At 25.8% G+C, this 24798-nt stretch overlaps 2 protein-coding genes across 4 annotated transcripts in view; one reads left to right on the top strand and one right to left on the bottom strand.

Moving 5' to 3' along the window:
* Window positions 1–24798, top strand: part of LOC127279132 (uncharacterized) — a 326137-nt gene that overhangs the window by 49739 nt on the left and 251600 nt on the right. The window lies entirely within an intron of this gene.
* Window positions 11362–23228, bottom strand: LOC127279140 (circumsporozoite protein-like). Of its 3 annotated transcripts, XM_051301310.1 has the most exons (11): window positions 21546–23228; window positions 20482–20532; window positions 19975–20019; window positions 19311–19361; window positions 18851–18895; window positions 18277–18327; window positions 17971–18021; window positions 17540–17590; window positions 16828–16878; window positions 16321–16371; window positions 11362–12135 (listed from the first exon to the last, which is right to left on the bottom strand). In XM_051301310.1, exons 1-11 carry the CDS (start codon window positions 21634–21636, stop codon window positions 12017–12019), a joined length of 657 nt encoding a protein of 218 aa, XP_051157267.1. In that variant the 5' UTR covers window positions 21637–23228; the 3' UTR covers window positions 11362–12016. The 3 variants fall into 3 exon arrangements, with proteins under 3 accessions (XP_051157267.1, XP_051157268.1, XP_051157270.1); XM_051301311.1 differs by lacking the exons at window positions 19311–19361; window positions 19975–20019; XM_051301313.1 differs by lacking the exons at window positions 18851–18895; window positions 19311–19361.

The following is a 24798-nucleotide window of genomic DNA, read 5'->3' on the forward strand; positions in this document are numbered from 1 at the left end:
AACATTACATTAGTTACATTAGTAAGCAATAATTACACAGCCACACACAAAAAAAAAGTTTTTATCTGGGGGTCTGACTATGTCTACTTTAGATTTTTTGGGTCGCTGAATCCGAATTCGAGGTCCGTTTTACCACATCAGATCAGGATTTTCAGATAACCTCAAAAACCAATATGGCGGACACTTTTTTTAATAATTCATCGGATTTGCCTGAAACAAGTTACTCGGGGGTTTTTGGGGTCGCTGAACACGAAGCTAATGTCAGTTTTTCAAAATTCAAAACGGCGGATCCAAAATGGCTGACACGTTTTCGAAAAATTCATCGGATTTGCCTGAAACTCGTTACTCGGGGGTTTTCGGAGTCGCTGATCACGAATTTGAAGTCAGTTTTCAAAAATTCAAGATTGTATCATAACAAATTTCTTTAGTGTATCTGCCATGACGGCATTTTTCGAAAAAGTGTCCGCCATATTGGTTTTTTGAGGTTATCTCAAAATCCTGATCTGATGGGGTAAAATGGACCTCGAATTCGGATTCAGCGACCCAAAAAACATAAAGTAGGCATAGTCAGACCCCCAGATTAAAACTTTTTTTTGTGTGTTGACATTTGAGTCACTCAATTTCAGTGTTAAACATTATAGTCAGTGTAATTTGAATGTCGAATGTTCAAATATAAAAAGATTTGACATAGAAAGCTTATAATTTGTATGCTTTTATAACAAAAAACTTCGTGTGGTGTACAGGACACTCGATTTCAGTACGAGTGTAACTCTAACATGTCCAATTTTTTTAATTTAATTTATTTGTAAAATAATAATTGATTATAAATTTAAAAAAATTTAATTGACTCAGTATTATACAAATTAACTGTACATACATTTTAGTACATACATGTATTTTCACGTGTAGATTACAGAAAAAAAATAGCAAGACCAATTGGATTTGATGGTTACTAGTTAGAAAGGAAAGAAATCGATTTTTTTCGAAGAAATTACAAAAAATGTCCCTGTTCCCCCCTTAACTTCTACATTTTTGTATATGAAGAATTGCAATTTAGTAAACATACTTGTATATTTACTAGTAGATTACAGGAAAAATATATCGAGTCCGATATATATGGGCAAATCCACGAAACTTTTAACTTTCAAAAAAAGAAAATTTCTTTTTTTGATTTGCAGGCACATTGATGTCACTTTGTATACACGTTTAAGTACATTTTAGCACTACAAATTCATATGCGTGATTCATTTTTAGCTCACGTCGTCAATGTTTAACTCTTTAAACTCTTTAATGTTAATAAATTACATATAAAATTGAAAAATTCAACTTTTTTTATTTTTTATATCGGAGTGGTTTCCAAAGTATTTTCGTCCTCTGAACACGATTCTGGCATCCCAAATTTGCTTAGTACGTCAGGATTTTGAGAAAAGAGGGGGTAAAGACTCCAAAAAAGTGTTTTCAGCATATTCTTAACTTAAGAGTGTCGAACGGTCTCTGAAATTCTTTGGCATTTAATAATCGCCCTATAAAAACGGCACTGAACATGAAAATGATAAACATTGAGTTTAAAATACTTTTTTCTCAAAACGCGGACACTTTTTTCAAAACCGGAAAAAATACCAAGGATCCTTATCTTATAAATTTCTTAAATCCGAAAGATTGTGCAAATCTATACAAAAATGCGATTGTAAAACGAAAAGTACGAAAGTAATATAATTTTAGGTTTATTACGTCCTGCAGCCGTTAGGTGGCAAAAGCATGCAGGGAGCACAATGTCGCAGCTGTCATTATATTACTTTCGTACTTTTCGTTTTACAATCGCATTTTTGTATAGATTTGCACAATCTTTCGGATTTAAGAAATTTATAAGATAAGGATCCTGGGTATTTTTTCCGATTTTGAAAAAAGTGTCCGCGTTTTGAGAAAAAAGTATTTAAACTCAATGTTTATCATTTTCATGTTCAGTGCCGTTTTTATAGGGCGATTATTAAATGCCAAAGAATTTCAGAGACCGTTCGACACTCTTAATAAAATTTGTTTCACTCAAAATACTTAAGCGGCGTTTTTGTGTTGAAATATATGTATGAAAATGTTTCGATCACATCATAGATTGACCTGTTTAAAGCAAAAATGCAGTTGTGCCTTTCAAAAATGTATAAATTTAAATGAAATCACGATTTTTATTATCATCTTCTAATTGCTCCTACAGGAGTACATTTAGAGGCACATCAATGAAAAAGGTCTTAAAATTTTCGTTTTTTCATTCTCTATTCAGAAATCCATTGAACTTTTATTTTCATTGAACGCTGCACAAGATATTTCCTTAAGAAGATGTTTAATTAAATTGTCTTAAAAAGTGGCGTTACTCAATCAACCCTTCATATCTTTATTAACATTGAGGGCACAGTAATGGGATAGTGAAAAAATTTTGACAAAATATGTCTGTTAGATATTTCCTTTGCAGCTGAAGCGATATTTTACACGCCGAAAAAGAAAAGTCGTTAAGAATGTAAACTTTTCTGATGGTGTCACATGAAATTTCAGTGTTTTTTCACTTTTTAACCTATAAAACTAATTCACAAATTAATATTTTCTTCTAATATTGTACAGAAATGTTACTTTGTATATAATTTAGCAAGAAAAAATTATATATTAAGTTGTAATTAAAAATAATATAGACTTTTAAGTGTTTGATTCAGGTGTCATAAAAGTTAAAAGTTTCGTGGATTTGCCCATATATATACATATATATATACTTATATGTATATATAAATATAGTTTATTATTTTTGGTGCAGGGAGCCCTCGAATGTCCAATTTTTAATAATTTCTTTACTTAACGCTTAACAGTAAAATTCCGGGCTCAAAATGATCCAGCCAGCAGGATCATTTTGATCCGCAGCAAAAATGAGTCAAGTAGGTGACGCTATGTTCTATGTCTTTTAGCATTGGCTCATTTTTTCTGCGGATCAAAATGAGCCCAGGTTTTTACTGTGTTGTTAAAGTAATACAATTTTAATTATATGATAAAATGAACTCCATATCCCATCTTGCCCTCCTATATATGAAACGACACTAAAAAACTAAACAATAAAACTGCAATACTACTACAGTCATTGTTAAATAGCTGAGGACTGAGTGTACATTATCTCATTCATAGAATAAAATTTTTAAAAAAATTAAAAATTATAATGAGAAATATTTTATTTAACGTTGTGTCACACTGTGAAGGGAAAATACAACATTACGACTAAAGGTCGACAGTAGAGGACTCAGTCCAGTTCCGTTGAAGAATCAAAGTGGCGCACACATTTATCAGTCTCGCGGAACTTTATATCTACTCCCAATCAGAGAAAGTAACGCACAAGCGCAGTAACTTGGCTTGCAGACACGAAGCACATGGCAATTCGCTGAGAATTTACTCTTTTTAGATGATAATTCAGTTGCTAAGGGGTTTTATAGCACTAGCTTTGGAGGTATAAAGTACCCCTGAAAATTTCAGTACGATCGGTTTAGCGGTTTTGGAAAAATCGTAATCAGCGTAACGGTAGTTCTCAAAGTTATAATTCCGAGATAACAGCCTTTAAAGTTTTAATTGTATACATATACTCTTCTTTGAGAAGTGGCGGGTTAAATAATATTCATCTTTTTCAGCGGTTCAAAAAGAGGGTGAACATGTTTAAAAGTTATAAACAAATTTTATTTTTTAAACAAATTGTTTAAAATTTTTTTTTTTTGAAAATAATTTTTATCTAAAAGCTTAAGGTCTTTTGCGTAAAAAACATTCTTAACATTTTTCTCTATTTTTAGTAAGAAAATATTTAGTACTATGGGTAAGTACTTCACCTATAAATTATGTAAAAAAATGTTGACCTATAGGATTGAGAAAGGTTTTTATGGCTGGTTTTTCAAATGGTGCAATTTTTTTTAAAAACTAAAAATTTACCTTTTTTTTGAAAATTATCCAGGCGCTAAGTGACGATGAGTTGAAGCTTTATATACAGATTGGTTGAGCATTGGTCAATATATGACTGAGCCTTGGCGAGTAAGCGGAAGTAAGGCTGCTCCAGTCTAGAATGTAACACCGATCGAAACCTGACGCTTGTGGCTAGGTTGAGCATTGGTGTTAAGACTGAATCAATCTTACCAAATTCTGATTTAGGCTCGGCCAAGACTGCTCCCACTATTATTTACTATTCTCACGTTCAATAATAATATTACTAATATTACGTATTAATATATTTATAGATAAAATTAAAACATATTATTCATTAAAAATATGATTTTAAATTATTAAAGATAAGGAGATAAGTTATATTAGCATCTTAAGTCAACACAACTTATCTCCTTTAATAATTAATAGTGATTTCAAAAAAATGTACCTATTATTATTTAATTAATTTTATCCGGAGTTTTTTATTCCTATTTCTGTTTTATCACTTAAGAATAATTAACAACACCTGTCGAAATAACACCTAATCTAATTTGAAAAATCTCGCTCGCACTTCGCTTCGCACTGAACCCACGACTTAACGCTCACTAATCTACTACGCTCACCGCGAGGACACGCTGGATAGTTGCCGACAATCTGTTAATTCCGGTGATGTTTATGGCGTGCCTTTATGCTAAATTTAAAATGTTTTTATTGTTAAATTACTGAAATATATTTTTAATATAATTAAGAAATTATTGCTTTTATTATTAATATATTATTTCAATTTATATATTGCTGTTAATTTAAATAAATTTATTCTTTGCATTATTATGGATGTTTAAATTTTTTTATTAATGAAACAAAAAAACTTTATCACGAATTTATAAACTTTTATTTTTATTAAATTAATAACTTATATATTTATAAATACAATAAAAATATAAAATAAAAGCATAATATATTCAACATATTTTTGAAAATATAATTGGGATCTGAAATCTTGTGTAACTACTCAACCCTGAACCCACTTGCGGCAACCATCTTGCTGTTTTGTCTCTTTCTTTATACATATGTTAGACAGAGACAAAATAAAAAATGGCTACCGCAAGTGGGTCGACACCAGATGGCGTATTGCAGTATTTCAGATCCCAATTATAGTAAATATTGTGACTAAAAAAATAATAACCTTAAAATTTAGATCGAACTTTGAAGGAAAATGACCAAAAAACGAACATAACCTTAAATGTAGCTCAAACTTTGGCAGGAAAATTTAAAAAATTAGTTAAATTTTGTTTTAAAAATTAAAAATAATAAAAATTATTATTAATAAAAATCGTAAGTAACATTTAAGAAAATAAATAATAAAATATTAATTATAGTTTTAAATTCTAAATTTGGCCAAACATTAACTCAAAATAGGTCATAAGGCCATGTACAAAAACAATAAAAAACAGGGGAATGGCGCGCAAGGCGCGCAGGGGGGCAAAGACTCTCTAGTATATATCTTTATATAAGAAAAAATTGGTGAAGTGATTCAACTTAAAATTTGAAAGTTTTCGGATTGGGTTGAAATTTGCACAAACTTTAGTACTATGGGTGAGTACTTCACCCACCAATTATTATTAAGTTTTATGCAAAACTGTAGAGGGGGAAGTGTTCAAGTTTTTCGTCAAATGTGAACAGTGAATTTTTTAAAAAATCGTAACTTCTATATAAATGGATGAAAAAAATTTGGACCTATATGTTTTCGAAAGGTTTTTTTGTGCTCTTTCGAATGGTGAAATTTTTTTTTAATCCAAAATTTACCCCTTTTTGGAAAATCAAGAATAATTTGGGTTTTTCTTTCGAAAAGGCACTTTTTAACATAATAAAGGTACATATTCTTTGGAAAAAAATAGGACAAAAAGTCCTCTACAGTTTTTCAAAATTTTTTATAGTTTTTGCGTAAATTGCAATTGAAAATTTAAAGATTGCGCGAGCTCAGTGGGCCGCTGGGCGGGGCATAGCGCGCTGGAACTTTTCTGATTTTCCAAGCGTGGGTATGTAGAGTTTACCCGATTACTTGAAATATTCCTCTGAATAATACATACGTTATGTATTTTTCAAAGAAAAAAAAAGTAGTTAAAATATACCTCTAAAAATACATAAAGTATGTATTTTTCAGAGGATTATTTCAAGTAATCGGGGAAACTCTACATGCCCACGCTTGGAAAATCAGGAAAGTTCTGGCGCGCTATGCCCCGCCTACCGGCCCATTGAGCTCGCGCGGCCAATCACCACGAGCCATTTTTAAATTTCCAATTGCAATTTACGCAAAAACTATAAAAAATTTTGAAAACCTGTGGAAGACTTTTTGTCTTATTTTTTTCCGAAGAATATGTACCTTTAATATGTACACCCGTGACTGGGACACCCTGTATACTTTCAATACTAAAAAAAACTAGAATGACGTTTCTTTTGTTTTTGAGATATTAATTAATTAATTAATGTTTATAATAAATGAAATATTTTACAAACAAATAAAGTTATCGTAATTCTGAAATTAGCAATTGAAAGTTAAGGTAATTCCGCATCCAACGAGCCCTATGTGAAGTATTTTGGATAAGTAGATTGTTAATAAACAATTGCAAAGTTAAGTAATTGTTTTTGCTTCCTCGTGGAGGAAGTTTTGTAGTCCTTTCGTTTATAAAAATTTTCAAAGTGTCAGAAACAAATTTTTCTCTATATAGAAACATGTTATATGAGATCCTGATCAATTGTCCGAATGTATGTATGTGTGTATGTGGATCCCTTTTTTGTTTAGAAGATAGCTTGAACAGTTTTTAATGGATTCAGATAAAATTTGGTAGGCTCATTTATCATATTAATATCTCAAATCTGACCAAAGGATTTTAAAAAATACAAAAAAAAAATTTTTTTTTCGTCTTTTTTCCAAAAATATTTTTTAATCGAAAAAAATTTTAAATAGAAAAATTTAAGGTTATATATTAGAAAATCGTATTCCTTACGTCAAGACAAATCGATCGGTATACATATATAAAGTATATTTTTAATTTAAATTTAAAGAATTAATGAAAGTTAAAAAATCAAAAATTCATATTTTGGCTATAAACTTTTGTGATTATTTAAATTTAAGTTTATAGATGAAATAATTGTATTCCTTACATGAAAACGAATCGATTGGTATATATAAAATTTACATTTGAGGTAAATTTAATAAATTAATGAAAGTTAAAAATAGAAAATACACATTTTAGCTGAAAAATTGTTTTTTTATTTAAATTCAAGTTTAAATATAAAATAATTGTGTTCCTTGTATTAAAACGAATCGATATAATTGTAAATAATTATAAATTATATATTATTTTTCATTAATATTTAGAAATTTCGGTTAAAATATGAATTTTTGATTTTGTAACTTCCATTAATTCTTTAAATTTAACTCAAATGTATAGGTACTCAAATGTTTATATTATTATATTATTTTTGTATGTTTATTTCAATGTTAATGCTTTCTTCACGAGGAAGCAAATTTTTTTGCTGATCGTAAAGAGGAAGCAAAATGTTCATGTAATGAACATCTGAATTTACAACTTGTTTAACAATCTACTTATACCACATACTTCATATAGGGCTCGTTGGATACGGAATTGCGTTAAATTTCAATTCCTAATTTGAGAATTACGGTAACTTTATTTGTTTGTAAAATATTCAATTTGTTATAAACATTAATTAATTAATTAATATCACGAAAAAAACGTCATTCTAAAAAAAATTCTAAAAAGTGCCTTTTTGAAATAAAAAATCAAAAATATAATTGATTTTCAAAAATGGGGTAAATTTTGAATTAAAAAAAAAATTTTCACCATTCGCAGGAGCATAAAAAACCTTTCGAAAACATCTAGGTCAAAATTTTTTTCATCCATTTATATAGAAGTTACGTTTTTTTAAAACATCCAGTGTTCACATTTGACGAAAAACTGGAACCCTGTAAAACTCTACAGTTTTACATAAAACTTAATAATAATTTGTGGGTAAAGTACTCACACATAGTACTAAAGTTTGTGCAAATTTTAGATTGATCCAAAAACCTGAAATTTTAAAGTTGGATCACTTCAGGAATTTTTCTTCATATGTATATTTTTTTAGGGGGTAGCGGCTACCTTTAATAAATCGTTAATTTGTAATTGAATTACGTAGATTTGCATATATTTCTGTTGTCGACAGGAGAAATGTTGGAAGTACATCATAGTGCTTTAGAAGCAATAACTAATATGATAAAAATGGGAGTTTAGTAGAAGCACAATACGCGAATTTTATGTTCTCAAAAATTTGTTATGAAAGTACGGTACGCAGGAACTCGCTGTATATGGGTGATTTTCCGCGTAGCGTACAATTGAGGCTGTTGATCTTAAAAGGGCACACGCGCGAACTGTCGTGAAATAATTTGTCCCCTGGGGATAGCATTTTGAAATTGTTTAAAATTTAATTTCAATTATTGTTTCTTGTAGAGAATATTGTTGCGTATCTTTTTTCCAAAATAAATTTTGTTTTATAACTTAACGTTTTTTATTTATTTACAAAAAACGTCATTTTTAAGAATCGAAATTTTTAATGCTTTTTTGTGTTTAGCTCGCTATTACTTCTGCAAATATGAATATTTCTTCACCAAATTTTAACACAATATTCTTCAAACTATTTTAAAAGTGAAAGCACATTTGAAAAATTTTCAAAAAATTATATGTCCGAGTATTTATTTGTTTAAATAACTTTTCTCTAAAACTGAGTCTCTTACATTCTATTGAATAAGTTGTGTGAGGAATTTTCCAATTCGAAAAACTTCCAGTGACAAATATTTTCATTAATATGTAAGGGAGTTTTTTGGAAAATATTAGACCTTTAATTATTGATTTGAAAAAGATAGAACAATATTAAGAGCGTTGCGTATTTTGTGAATTGTGACACGACACTTCTAACCTGTATATCTCCAGGGGCCAACTTATTTCACATCAGTTCGCGCGTGTGCTCTTTTAAAATCCGGAGCCTCAATTTCATCTTTGTTATTATAGAATTTTTTTCCAATTAAAATTAAAATCCTAATATAACTTTCAAGCATGATAGTCAAGAATGAAATATCTGTAAAGGACAGGACAAATTGTTTATAATTTTTTAAAATTTCGCGCGTAGTATACTTATATTTAAAGGAAATTTTTTAAATATTATTTTTGATTGTAGATTTTAAACGTTCCTATATAGTTAAATATACACTAAAAATTTATTTTGAAAAGAACCACGGGAAATAGGGGGAGGGCGGTTTAGCAAAAGTCTACGTTAATCTACGTAGGAGAGGGGGGGTCAAAAATAGGCAAAAATGGGTTTACGTAGTTTATGAACGCTCCCTATGTAAAATTGGCGCTTTAAAGGTGTAAAACGTAAAACGAAATTCTGATTTAATTTTTATAAAATATTTTAATTTTTTTAAAAGCTTTCCCGTGATGCACAAAACTGAGGACATGAATTATCATCTAAGAAAATAATTTTTTTTTATTAACATTAAATTTTTTTTATTCTACAAATTTTGACAATAAGAAAATGTTACCATTAATTATTTTTATTATTGTACCTATATTGTTAAAAATATTTATTTTTATTTAGTAACTGACGCTGGGAACAGGCTTCCCTATGATAGTTTGGCTCTTTAATTTGCATTTTGAAAATAATATTTAATTTTATAAATTAAAGTGGCTGTAGGCAATTTATTTCTTAAAAAACACAAGAGACATGTAATTGTACGCTTTGTGGAGACTCACCCATATACTATATTTTTACTATGGAAATGTCCAATGATTATATACATTTTTAAAAATCTGTTGATAAAAATCTAAAATGTCAATTTCAGACAAACCACACATACTAAATTCATACCCAGACACTTTGTAAATTTTTCGCTAACAACTCAAAAATATGTGGTTTTAAAACGAGAAACATAAGGTCTCTTGTACAATCTTATAAAAATATTACTTTATGAATTGCAGTTACAGAAATTGTAAAATATTAGGTCTTAAAATTTTTGCTCATGTTAAAAGAAAGAAAACAAGCAGAATATTTTATTTACTAACCTGATTTTAGCCATTTTCCTCTTCGTCGATTTTTTTATTTTTCCTTCAGTTACATAACCACATTTACGAGAATTGCCCATCTTCAGATGATTTATGAATGTGGCAATCAATGGTAATAAAAAATTACACTTTTTAAAAAATAACCGAAATGTATAACAATAACTTTTCACACCTCACGACAAATACTTTCGCGTTGTTTTAGGTAAAGTAGATCAACAAAACATTAGATGCTAGCGCTACCGGCTTTTTGCATAATCAAAACATAGGTCAGTAATGGCTCTAGAAAGGGAAAACTGGGTGTCAATTTTGAATTATATTTGAAAAATAGGAAGTATTGTAATACCGAAATTTTTCGAACTCGATTTTTTATGTATCTTTATGTTTTTTTAAGACGCATCTTATGTGCTATTAGCGAATAATCAACTGATATTCTATTTAAAGTTATTGAATTTTTAAAAATTAGAAAAAAACGTTTTTTGCCTATAACTTTAAAAAAAGGACTGACACCAATGCATGTTTATCCCTAGTTTTGTTGAGTTTTTCAAGACGCATGTTTTGACCTATTAGCAAACATTTTCCTCTTATTCTATTCAGAGTTATTAATATTTTGAAATTTTGAAAAATTGACATTTTTGCATTATTTGCTTAACAATCTTTGTGTAACTTAAAAATAATCATAACCAACTTAGAAAATATTCAAAAACAAATCGATTGACCTATTTGTGAACATTTATTATAATTATCCTATAAATTGGTCACGAAAAATCTCCATGAAGAAGCCAAGTCTTCATTGAATAAAGACAAAAAGTACATTTCCCATGAGGGAGGAATTCATACTTCAACTTGGCAGCGGTTTTTATTATTATTTTAAATAATACACAATAAGAAATACATGTAATAGTAAGCATAATTACTGTTACACTATTGAAAAATGCAGTAAAATTATTACAAATTATATTATTAAAAAATTGTAGTAACAATAAATAGAATTTATTACTTAGAAACCCTTAACTCTGAGTATTCGAAATCTGACAATTAGTTTAATTCAAAGTTTAAAATGTTATTTAGATTAAAATAATTTTATGAATATCATAAATATAATTTTTACAAATTTTATTAATTGAAAGGACTTTCTAGTTTAGCTTTCCAAAAAAAAGATTTTTTGCTTGAGAATGTTCCTCAGTATCATAAAATTACTGTCCCAAAATGTTTTTTTTTTAAATATGCAAAGAATGTTGTAATAAAAAATTGTTTAATAGTCCTGCCTCAATGTATTATGTTATGAAAAATCTTTTTTCAAACTGGTGCGCGGTTTTTCTCGAAATCTAACGAAGCAATTTTAAAAAACCCAAAATCATTCGATTCCTTATTTAAAAAAGTATAGAAAGAACTTAAGAACTTAAAAAATTTCATATTTCTACCCCCTGTTTTTTTATACGGGTGGTAAATTGCCCCAAAACACTGCGTTTTTTGCGAATTTTTTTGAAAAATTTACATAAAAATGAAAAAACCTTTTAAAAAATCGTCTTTTTGGTTTATTGTCTAGAATAAAGCGTTGTGATGAGATTCCCGTTTGAATGTTCAATTTTCATATTACTGGTTGTCCGGAATGAAGTGCACTAAAAAAGGTACCTTTTGGAAGAGGCAACCTAGAACTAAACCAAAATGGTCAAAACTTAGAAAATTTTTTTACCACCTTGTAAGTAGTTAAGACCCGAATAATGCAATTATAAAGTAAAACATCGTGCCATCATTAAAATTTAAAGTAGTCTAAATATAGGAGGTGCCTCCCATTGAATATTTTTTTGCATTATTTGTTAAAAAAATAAAATATTATTTTAAAATAATTACCCATAACTATTTTAAGAAAATTTTAATTATCAAATTCATCATGAATTGGAAGGAAAAGATTATGTGCTACAAAAAATACGAAAGTAAATTTATTTAAACATTAATTTACAAAATTAATTATAAAAAACGTTGCGGCAGTATATAATGGGACCCTGCCTTCTATCATAATGTCCGCCTCTTCTATTACGTCCCCGCCTATTCTGGTCTCTCGGTGGGGGCACTTGTCTACCATCTACAAATTACAATAATAATATAATAAAAATACAAATGAGAACAAAAATAAATATATTATAATTATTGAAGAAAATAAAAAAAAGTAAAACCAGAAAAAATAGAAACAAAAATAATAATAAAAACAGTAAAAGATCTAACATGAATAATAAAAAGAAGATTAAAAATATATAAAGATAAATACTGATAATACAAACAAGTATATGAATAAAAGGAGGAATAGAAAAAAAGCTAAAAAACAAAAAAAATAATAACACAAAGGGGCCTTTCTATAAATTTAAAAAAAAACAATAAAATTTTAAAAATTACAGACAAGAATAAGAATAAAAAACTAAAAAATAAAACGATAAAATTGATTTAAAAAATACATAACAAAACTATAATAAAAATAAACAATTAATAAATATTAATAAAAACAAAATTGTGGAAAGAAAAGACAAAAAAATGATAACCACATTTACGAGAATTGCCCATCTTCAGATGATTTATGAATGTGGCAATCAATGGTAATAAAAAATTACACTTTTTAAAAAATAACCGAAATGTATAACAATAACTTTTCACACCTCACGACAAATACTTTCGCGTTGTTTTAGGTAAAGTAGATCAACAAAACATTAGATGCTAGCGCTACCGGCTTTTTGCATAATCAAAACATAGGTCAGTAATGGCTCTAGAAAGGGAAAACTGGGTGTCAATTTTGAATTATATTTGAAAAATAGGAAGTATTGTAATACCGAAATTTTTCGAACTCGATTTTTTATGTATCTTTATGTTTTTTTAAGACGCATCTTATGTGCTATTAGCGAATAATCAACTGATATTCTATTTAAAGTTATTGAATTTTTAAAAATTAGAAAAAAACGTTTTTTGCCTATAACTTTAAAAAAAGGACTGACACCAATGCATGTTTATCCCTAGTTTTGTTGAGTTTTTCAAGACGCATGTTTTGACCTATTAGCAAACATTTTCCTCTTATTCTATTCAGAGTTATTAATATTTTGAAATTTTGAAAAATTGACATTTTTGCATTATTTGCTTAACAATCTTTGTGTAACTTAAAAATAATCATAACCAACTTAGAAAATATTCAAAAACAAATCGATTGACCTATTTGTGAACATTTATTATAATTATCCTATAAATTGGTCACGAAAAATCTCCATGAAGAAGCCAAGTCTTCATTGAATAAAGACAAAAAGTACATTTCCCATGAGGGAGGAATTCATACTTCAACTTGGCAGCGGTTTTTATTATTATTTTAAATAATACACAATAAGAAATACATGTAATAGTAAGCATAATTACTGTTACACTATTGAAAAATGCAGTAAAATTATTACAAATTATATTATTAAAAAATTGTAGTAACAATAAATAGAATTTATTACTTAGAAACCCTTAACTCTGAGTATTCGAAATCTGACAATTAGTTTAATTCAAAGTTTAAAATGTTATTTAGATTAAAATAATTTTATGAATATCATAAATATAATTTTTACAAATTTTATTAATTGAAAGGACTTTCTAGTTTAGCTTTCCAAAAAAAAGATTTTTTGCTTGAGAATGTTCCTCAGTATCATAAAATTACTGTCCCAAAATGTTTTTTTTTTAAATATGCAAAGAATGTTGTAATAAAAAATTGTTTAATAGTCCTGCCTCAATGTATTATGTTATGAAAAATCTTTTTTCAAACTGGTGCGCGGTTTTTCTCGAAATCTAACGAAGCAATTTTAAAAAACCCAAAATCATTCGATTCCTTATTTAAAAAAGTATAGAAAGAACTTAAGAACTTAAAAAATTTCATATTTCTACCCCCTGTTTTTTTATACGGGTGGTAAATTGCCCCAAAACACTGCGTTTTTTGCGAATTTTTTTGAAAAATTTACATAAAAATGAAAAAACCTTTTAAAAAATCGTCTTTTTGGTTTATTGTCTAGAATAAAGCGTTGTGATGAGATTCCCGTTTGAATGTTCAATTTTCATATTACTGGTTGTCCGGAATGAAGTGCACTAAAAAAGGTACCTTTTGGAAGAGGCAACCTAGAACTAAACCAAAATGGTCAAAACTTAGAAAATTTTTTTACCACCTTGTAAGTAGTTAAGACCCGAATAATGCAATTATAAAGTAAAACATCGTGCCATCATTAAAATTTAAAGTAGTCTAAATATAGGAGGTGCCTCCCATTGAATATTTTTTTGCATTATTTGTTAAAAAAATAAAATATTATTTTAAAATAATTACCCATAACTATTTTAAGAAAATTTTAATTATCAAATTCATCATGAATTGGAAGGAAAAGATTATGTGCTACAAAAAATACGAAAGTAAATTTATTTAAACATTAATTTACAAAATTAATTATAAAAAACGTTGCGGCAGTATATAATGGGACCCTGCCTTCTATCATAATGTCCGCCTCTTCTATTACGTCCCCGCCTATTCTGGTCTCTCGGTGGGGGCACTTGTCTACCATCTACAAATTACAATAATAATATAATAAAAATACAAATGAGAACAAAAATAAATATATTATAATTATTGAAGAAAATAAAAAAAAGTAAAACCAGAAAAAATAGAAACAAAAATAATAATAAAAACAGTAAAAGATCTAACATGAATAATAAAAAGAAGATTAAAAATATATAAAGATAAATACTGATAATACAAACAAGTATATGAATAAAAGGAGGAATAGAAAAAAAGCTAAAAAACAAAAAAAATAATAACACAAAGGGGCCTTTCTATAAATTTAAAAAAAAACAATAAAATTTTAAAAATTACAGACAAGAATAAGAATAAAAAACTAAAAAATAAAACGATAAAATTGATTTAAAAAATACATAACAAAACTATAATAAAAATAAACAATTAATAAATATTAATAAAAACAAAATTGTGGAAAGAAAAGACAAAAATGAGAATAGAAGCACGAATCAAAATTTGAAGAAATAAAAACAAGAATGGTCAGTTGGGGTAAATAGAAAAAGATTTGCAAAGTTTCAGCAATAATATAAGTTTTTTCCTTTAAATCGCAATACCCCCCCCCTCTCTCTCTATTGTAAGAAATATTTTTAAAACTACTGTTTCTATTTACCCCGAATTTCCAATTTTTTGGGATAAATGAAAACAGTCTCTTATTTTTAATTAAATTTTGCAAAATGAAAAAATCAAAGTTGATTTTTGTTGCAGTATAAGAACAAAAATTTAAAAATCGAAAACAGACGAGAATAAAGAGATAAAAATATAATTAGGGTCAGTTGGGGTAAAAAACAAGCGGTAAATTGAAACAGTAGTTATCTCAGTTAAAGAAAAAATTTAAAATATAAATATGGCCTTAAACCTTGAACCTTAGATCATCCCAAATTTAAAATATAAACAAAAAATGATAATAATAAAAACCAAAAAGAACTAAAAAAGTACCAAAAAGCAATAAAAAAATTCATTAAAATATTATTATTATATTATCTAGTTGATTAAGCAATTGTCCACCTACAAAAAATTTTAAAATATAAGAAAAAACGGAACAAGAAGAGAAATAAAAAGAGATGAAAATAATCGCATAACATGAAATATTACATTATTAAATAAATATAAAAATAATTAAAAATAAAAACAATAATAATGTAAAAAAATAAAAAATAATTACAGTGAAAGAGCTGACTTGAATAAAAAAGAATAATATTATAAATAAATAAGAAAACTTAATAAAAAAAATAGTACGAAAGAAAACGAGAATGTAAAGAAAAAAGGAATATAAAAACAACCCTCACAACAAAAGGATATTCAGGATATCCTTGGGACGTCCTGGGGATATCGATTTGTTTTCGGCGGTTTGGATATCCCTGGGATATCTTAGAGATGTCCATGGATATCCAGAGGATATCTTAGGGATATCCGAATCGCCAAAAGCAAATGGATATCCCCAGGACGTCCCAGGGATATCCTGAATATCATTGTGTTGTGAGGGAAAAGATATATAGACTAAAAAAAGAAAATTAAGTGTCGATTATGCAATTTGATTTAATTCTAACATCAAAGTCAAGCTCATTCTAATGTCAAATTCAAATTTATTTTGACGTCAATGTCAAATTAAGAAATGAATTTCCCGACTTAAATTTGACATATATGTCAGAATCAAATGAAAAAAGTATTAATGAATAATAAAATTAAAAACATAATTACCATTAGGTACGTTTAGTGGTGGCAATTGTGGAGGGTTTCCTGCTGCATTAGCTAGAATGAAAAATGAAAATAAGATTAAAAATAAAATAAAAAAATAATGTAAGTATCAAAATAGAAATTTGAAAAAAGGCTTAAAAGAAAAACGCGAATATCATTTTGAAAAAAAAGAAAAGGGAAAAATTGAAAACAAAAATAAAAGTAAGAATTTAAGAAAGAAATTAAAAAGAAAATAAATACAATAATAATTAAAACCAGAAGAAGCTGAATAAAATTCAAAACTATATGTTATAAATACATTAAAAACGATAATAGGAAGATACTATGTATAAAAATGAAAATAAATTTTCAAAAGCAATAAAATTATAATTTACAAAATGTGAAATGATTTAAGTATAAAAATTTTAACAATTATAAAAATAAAACATAAAAACTGATATAAGAAAAATAATAAGAAAATTAAAAACAAAAAAAAGTATTAATGAATAATAAAATTAAAAACATAATTACCATTAGGTACGTTTAGTGCTGGCAATTGTGGAGGGTTTCCTGTTGCATTAGCTAGAATGAAAAATGAAAATAAGATTAAAAATAAAATAAAAAAATAATGTAAGTATCAAAATAGAAATTTGAAGAAAGGCTTAAAAGAAAAACGAGAATATCATTTTAAAAAAAAGAAGAAAAGGGAAAAATTGAAAACAAAAATAAAAGTAAGAATTTAAGAATGAAATTAAAAAGAAAATAAATACAATAATAATTAAAACCAGAGGAAGCTGAATAAAATTCAAAACTATATGTTATAAATACATTAAAAACGACAATAGGAAGATACTATGTACAAAAATGAGAATAAATTTTAAAAAGCAATAAAATTATAATTTACAAAATGTGAAATGATTTAAGTATAAAAATTTTAACAATTATAAAAATACAAAAATTTAATAACAATTATAAAAATAAAACATAAAAACTGATATAAGAAAAATAATAAGAAAATAAAACAGAATATAATAAAAAATTATAACTAAAGAAGGAAAGACAAGAAACTAAAATAACCTAAGGAATACAAACATTAGGGACAAAAATGAATCAAGAATGAAATATTAAAAAAACTACAACTACGAGAAAAGATTTAAGTATAACAAAGCAATTATCCAATTAAAAAAAGGGAATGAAAAACATAAATAAACCTAATAAATAATAAGAGGAAAAAAATAATTACCATGCGGTACGTAAAATGGTGGCATTTGTAACGGGTTTCCTGCTCCATTTGCTAAATGAAATATGGAAATAAGATGAAGAATTAAAAAAACAATGTAAATAGAAGAATACAAATATAAAAAATGGTGAGATCAAAATTGAGAATATGAATGAGAAAAGGGAATAAAACAGAGAAAGATTAAAAACAAAAATTAAGTAAAAATATTAATAAGAATGAAAACAAAAGAAAATAAAAACAATTTTAATTCAAACAAGAACAATCTGAATAAAAACCAAAACTCTATGTCATAATTTTTAAACTAAAGAAATCGATTTTTTTGAATTCTAAACCAGAAAGTCCCATTACATAGAAAGAAAACAATAATAAAACTATGAAAAAAATATGAAAAAATGGAAAAGGCAATAAATAATTAAATCAAAAATTATAATTACCATCAGCTAAGTTTATTGGTCGAAATTGTGGAAGGTTTCTCGGAGCATGTGCTAAAAAATAAAAAATAAAATTAAGTAGCAAAAGTCAGTTCACAAAATACGTAACGCTTTTTTTGGAAATTTCAACCTCCCCTGCCCCCTGGAAGCGTTACGTATTTTCTAAACAGCCCCCAATAAAATTGACAAGAATAAAACCAAAATAAATAAAACAAAAGATTTAACTACAATAAGAATAAAAAACAATTATGAAAAAAGTATAAAAAACTAAAAAAAGCAATATGTAATAAAATCAAAAATAATAATCACCATCAGGGATGATTACCGGTTCCAATTGTGGCGGATCTCCTGCAACGTTTGCTAACACAAAAAAGGGGACAATATTAAGAGTAATTTAAAAAATCAAGTCACTAGAAGAATTACAGTATTAAGTTAAATATTAAGAACAAAATTATTAATAAATATAGAAATAAAACAGAAAACAAAAATGAAGGAAAAAATATTAATATCATTGAAAACAAAATATAATAAATACAATAATAGTTTAAAGAATAAAAATGTTAATAAAATGAAAAACTATAGGCAGTAAATACATAATAAAACAACAACAAAAATAACATAAGAAATAAAAGTATTAAGAAACATAAATCAAGAATAAAAAGAAACAATAAACATAATGAACACAAAAAATAAAAAGAATCAAAATGATAAAAATGAGAGGCAAAAATATACAAAAGTTTAACAAAATAATCATCAGAATAAAAGCGAAAATTAATATAAATAAAGAACAAAAAAGGATAACTGGCGACAATTATATAAAAAAATGAATAAAAATAAAAACTGAAAAAGGACAATAAATAAATAAATGAAAAATTATAATTACCTAAGTTTACTGGTTGAAATTGTGGAGGGTTTATCGGAGCATGTGCTGAAAAAAAAATTACAATTTAGTAGCAAATAAAATTGACAAGAATAAATAAAAAATAAATAAAACAAAGGATTTAAATACAAAAAAAATAAAAATAAAACTATCAATAAAGTATAAAAAACTTTAGATATAATTAAACAAAAAAAATAAAAATGATAACAATGAGTGGCAAAGGATACAAAAAATTAACAAAATACTATTCAGAATAAAAATTTAAATAAATATAGACTAAAGAAAAGATAACTGGCGACAATTATATAAAAAAATTAAAAAAGTGTAAAAAAAGAAAAATTAAAAAATGGATTGTGAAATCCGACAAAAAATTTAAATATATGAAAACAGTAATAAAATTATAAGAAAAGTGTATAAAAACAAAAATAGACCTAATAAATAATAAAATAAAAAATATATTTACCATTATTGTCGTTTATTGCTGGCAAAGGTGGATGGTGTGCTGCTGCATTTGCTAAAATGAAATATAAATATATGATTAAGAAATTTAAAAAAATATAAATTCAAAAATACTAATTTAAAAAAGGTTAATAAAAACGAGAATATCAATTTAAAAAAAGAGGAATAAAACAGGAAAAATTGAAACATAAAAATAAAAATATTAATAAAATTGACGACAAAATTAAAACAAGAAGAATCTGATTCAAATGCAATACTATACAAAAAGAAGAAAAATGATAAAAACAAAACATAGAAACAATGAAAAATAATTTTTAAAAAACGAGAGAATATAATAAAAATTAATAATAAAAAAAGGAATGTCAAGAAACAAAAATAACATAAGGAATAAAATTATAAAGAAGAAACATAAATAAAAAATAAAAAAATCTAATCATAATGAATAAAAAAAACTAAACATAATGAACACAAAAAATAAAAAGAATCAAAATGATAAAAATGAGAGGCAAAAATATACAAAAGTTTAACAAAATAATCATCAGAATAAAAGCGAAAATTAAAATAAATAAAGAACAAAAAAGGATAACTGGCGACAATTATATAAAAAAATGAATGAAAATAAAAACTGAAAAAGGACAATAAATAAATAAATGAAAAATTATAATTACCTAAGTTTACTGGTTGAAATTGTGGAGGGTTTATCGGAGCATGTGCTGAAAAAAAAATTTAAAATTTAGTAACAAATAAAATTGACAAGAATAAATAAAAAATAAATAAAACAAAGGATTTAAATACAAAAAAAATAAAAATAAAACTATCAATAAAGTATAAAAAACTTTAGATATAATTAAACAAAAAAAATAAAAATGATAACAATGAGTGGCAAAGGATACAAAAAATTAACAAAATACTATTCAGAATAAAAATTTAAATAAATATAGACTAAAGAAAAGATAACTGGCGACAATTATATAAAAAAAAAATAAAAAATGGACAAATATATAATAACATAATTAGAAGAATACAAATAAATCATAATAGTAAATAAAAGTTTGAGTAAGAAATAAATCCGACAAAAAATTTAAATATATCAAAACAGTAATAAAATTATAAGAAAAGTGTATAAAAACAAAAATAGACCTAATAAATAATAATGAAATAAAAAATATATTTACCATTATCGTCGTTTATTGCTGGCAAAGGTGGATGGTGTGCTGCTGCATTTGCTAAAATGAAATATAAATATATGATTAAGAAATTTAAAAAAATATAAATTGAAAAATACTAATTTAAAAAAGGTTAATAAAAACGAGAGTATCAATTTAAAAAAAGAGAAAAGAATTAAATATAAAAATAAAAATATTAATAAATTTGACGAAACAAATTAAAACAAGAAGAATATGATTACAATGCAATACTATAAATACCTATTTAATATATAATAAAACGATAATATGAGTAAGCTGGATGTGAATAAGAAAAATAAGTAAAGGAAGATATTTACTGATATAATGAAAAAAAATAAATAGAATAAAAATGAAAGGCGAAAATATGCAAAAATTTAACAAAATAATCATCGGAATAAAAACGATAATAAAACTAAGTATAAACTAAAGAAAAGAAAACTGGAGACAATGATATAAAAACAATTAATAAAAAGAAAAATGGACAAATGCAGAAAGAAAAAAAATCTAATTAGAAAAATACAAATATGTGATAATAGTAAGAAATAAATGTATAAGAGTTAAATACAACAAATAATTGGATGTATGAAAATGAATAAAAAAATAAAAAAATAAAAGAGAGAATATTCTTAAAATTGATATTAAAATCAAAGTGAAGGCGAGAAACAAATATAGAAAAAACAATGACAACATAAAGAAGAAGAAAAAAATGTAAACAAAACATAAATAAAGCAAAAGTGAAATATGAAAAAACAGCATGCATAAATGAAAATACAAATAAAAAGAAAATAAGATAAGAATGAAAAGCGATAGTTTATGTAATAAAAATTCAAGAAATTAATAATAAGAATAAAAAAATAAAAAAAGAAAGAATAAATACAATAAAATATTTCAAATATAACAAAACAACAATAATAAAACCCAAAAATAAGTATAATAAATACTGGAATAAAATCAAGAAAAAAGATAATTACCTGGGATGTTTGCCGGTTATTCGACTTCCGGGCTTCCTAGAGTGTTACCCGTTTCTATTGAGGAAAAATAAAAGTACTCACCTATTTTTGATCGCTTTCGTCGATTTCGCGATCCTTCACGCCTGCCTCTTCCAGCGCTCTTGCTTCTCCGATTGCTTGATGCACCTCTCATTTTGTTGGTTGCGAAGAACGCGAAGAACTCCTCAAAGTCTTCTGGAGAGCAACGTGACCGCAACGCGCAGGAAACAAGCAAATCTCAAAAGATACCAACGACCGTCACCAAATGCGCTTGCGCTGCAATGGACTTTTGATTTGCATAGTCAAAACCGCACTTATTTAAACTCCTCGAATATAATAAAATATTATAAGCAGAGTAAAAAAATTAACTTATAGATTTATTGTTTTAGAATTACTTATAATGCCTTCTAATAAAAAATAATTGTTTTAAAATACTTTTAGGTTAATATTTTTTGTCGTTAATCAAACTTCTAAATTAATATATAAATTTTCCTGCTCTTTTAAATTGATGCAATTTTTTTTAATTAAAAATTTACCCCATTTTTTAAAATCAAAAATATATTTTAATTAATTTTGTAAATGGACTCTTTTTTAATTCATTAAATGTATAATTTTAATTAAAAAAACTAAACAAAATTAGGATCTTTCGAGATATTAATTGATTATTTAATTAATGTAAATAAAGAATGAAATATTTTAGAAATAAATAAAGTTATCGTGATTCTAAACTTATCACTTGATAGTTTATGCATTCCACATTCAATGAGCCCTATAAGTATCTTGGATTTGTGTACTGTTAATAAATAATTGCAATTCTATTCTTTTCATTCTTATAGAGCCCCTTGGATGCGGAATTACATACATAATTTTTAAGTGGTTAGTTTAGAATCATTATAAATTTATTTGTTCAATATTGTTAATTAATTAATATACCTAAAAAAATGAAATTTGTATAATTTTTTGAATAAAAGTATCTTTTTAAAATTAATCAATGAAAAAGAAAAAATTGGTGCACTTAACAAACATCCAAAAATATTTTTAATTTTCAAAAAATAGGTAAATTAAAAATTTTTTTAATAAAAAAAATGTGTAACATTAGATAGAGCAGGAAAAAACCTTTCGTCAAATTCATCTTTTTACACAACATATGTGATTTTTCAAAAAAATCAAATGACAAAATATATTGGAAAAAAATAATTTTTTTCGAAAGGAGTAATAGACTTTCACAAAATACGTAACGATTTTTTTAAAAATTTCTACCTTACGCGTTACGTATTTTGTGAACAGCCCCTAAATCTAGATCTTCTAAAATTGTTTAAAATTAATATTTATTATTTTTTTGTTTGCGTCAGAAACAATTTTTTAGTTTTTACAGGTTTTTGAGGTTATGTTTACCCTCCATTCTCCTTAAAAATGCATCAAGTTTTAAAGTTTTTTTTTTAAAAAGTGTGTTTTTAAATGAACTTCACAACAATTTCATCCAAAAAATTATAAAATTAAAATTTACTAGGGGAGAGGGCCCCAAAATGGACATAGTTTTAATTTTGTGCTATAGAACCTAAACGTTTTAGGATATTTAAAAATAATGCATACCGTATGAAAGTACAATAAATAAGGTATCTTTTGGCCATAAAGAAAAAATTTCAATTTGAAAACAAACATATTTTAAAGAATTTTTTTAAATAGTTATAAATTTCGATTTGAAAAAAAGTGTCCCCAAGATGGACGCCTTCATAATATGCATTAAAAAACAGGTAAAATAAAATATCAAGTAAGGATTTTTGAACCAATTTTCTGTTTCTTCATTATATTTTTTAAAAGTTCTAACATTTTTTAAATGTCAAAAATTAAATAATATTGGGAGAAAATTAATTATAAAAATAATAAATTAATTAAATTAATTTATTTAATTTATCCAATCCAATTTATTTAATTTATAATTTATTTAGTAAGAGATTAGTTATATTTTAAAATTAATTAAAGGAGATTAACAATAAATCCAGATCTAAGCTGAAATGTCTGAGTCACAATTCGGACATTCGAACCAGGGTCCGCAATATTAAGTAACTGTAACATTGAAAATAAATAAAATTAAGAAATTAAGGTGATATGTCCATCTTAGGGCCACCAGACTGTCCATCTTAGGACGAATGACTTCATTTTTTTAGCGCAAATAAAAATTATTTACAAACACAGTGTCAACTGAATCGTTTAAGAGTACTGAAATAAAAACTGTTACAAAACTTTTTAAAACGAAAAATCCACGTGATATGTGTTACAGAAAAAAAATTCTTTCCGAACCGTGTTTATATAAACATATATTTTTTGTAATTTAATTGTTAAAATCTTGTTTTTAAAACTATTTTTATCTCTTTTTCGAGGATACAAAACGGTAAAAAAATTTAAGCAAAATTGAACAGGTCAAAGTGGAAAATATGTTGGTTCGGCGTAAAACCTTCATATATTAATATGAGGCGTTTCATATGAGAACGAGATATGATGTCTCAGATTTTCCTTAACTTTTGGGTTTTGAGAGACATTTTGGTGTTAAATAAGTATGTAAATATTGAATTAAATTTTTAAAATATTTTTAGAGATATTTGCATTAAAAAATTATTGTAATATTTTTTTCTTTTTCTTATAACTTTTATTCTTTTGATCCTACAAAAAAAAGTTCTGAATGTTTTTTAATCTAAAAATATTAAAATTTATGAAAAAAATTATTGCACTAAAAAATTATAAAATTTCAATTAATTTATTTAAAAAATAAAATTTAATTTCACGTTTTAAACATGTTTTTCCTGTTTCTCAAGTTTGAAAAAAATCATGAATGAAGTTGATAATGTAATAAAGACTTCCTGAAATTTTAAGCTTGGCGTTATTTTTTGTTTTCAAGATAAAAATATTTAAACGGTGAAATGCATGGGTTCAGCGCGCAAAACGATCATTGTAAGAGGGGCCCATAATTTAGTGCGCCGCGGCGACGGTCACATGCGGTGCGTGTTCTCACTGGGGCCCTGTAGAATGATTATTTTATGCGCTTAACCCATGCATTTCAATGTTTAAATATTTTTATCTCGAAAACAAAAAATAACGCCAAGCTTAAAATTTCAGGAAGTCTTTAGTACATTATCAACTTCATTCATGATTTTTTTCAGGCTTGAGAAATAGGAAGAACATGTTTAAAACGTGAAATTAAATTTTATATTTTAAAAAATAATTGAAATTTAATAATTTTTTAGTGCAATAATTTTTTTCATAAATTTTAACATTTTTAGAGTAAAAAACATTTAGAACTTTTTTTTGTAGGATCAAA

The sequence above is a fragment of the Leptopilina boulardi genome, unplaced genomic scaffold (assembly GCF_019393585.1).
Source record: "Leptopilina boulardi isolate dan_hultmark-lab unplaced genomic scaffold, ZJU_Lbou_2.1 LbouV2_214, whole genome shotgun sequence".
Taxonomy (NCBI): Eukaryota; Metazoa; Arthropoda; class Insecta; order Hymenoptera; family Figitidae; genus Leptopilina; species Leptopilina boulardi.

Bases quoted from the DNA above. Each gene is read 5' to 3' on its own strand.
- LOC127279140 (XM_051301310.1), bottom strand. From the start codon at position 21,636: ATGAGAGGTGCATCAAGCAATCGGAGAAGCAAGAGCGCTGGAAGAGGC. The intron at 19,362-19,974 runs GTAATTATAATT...ATTTCATTTTAG, and splicing joins ATTTCAACCAGTAAACTTAG to CAAATGCAGCAGCACACCAT. The intron at 18,022-18,276 runs GTGATTATTATT...TTTATTTTTTAG, and splicing joins ACCGGTAATCATCCCTGATG to CACATGCTCCGAGAAACCTT.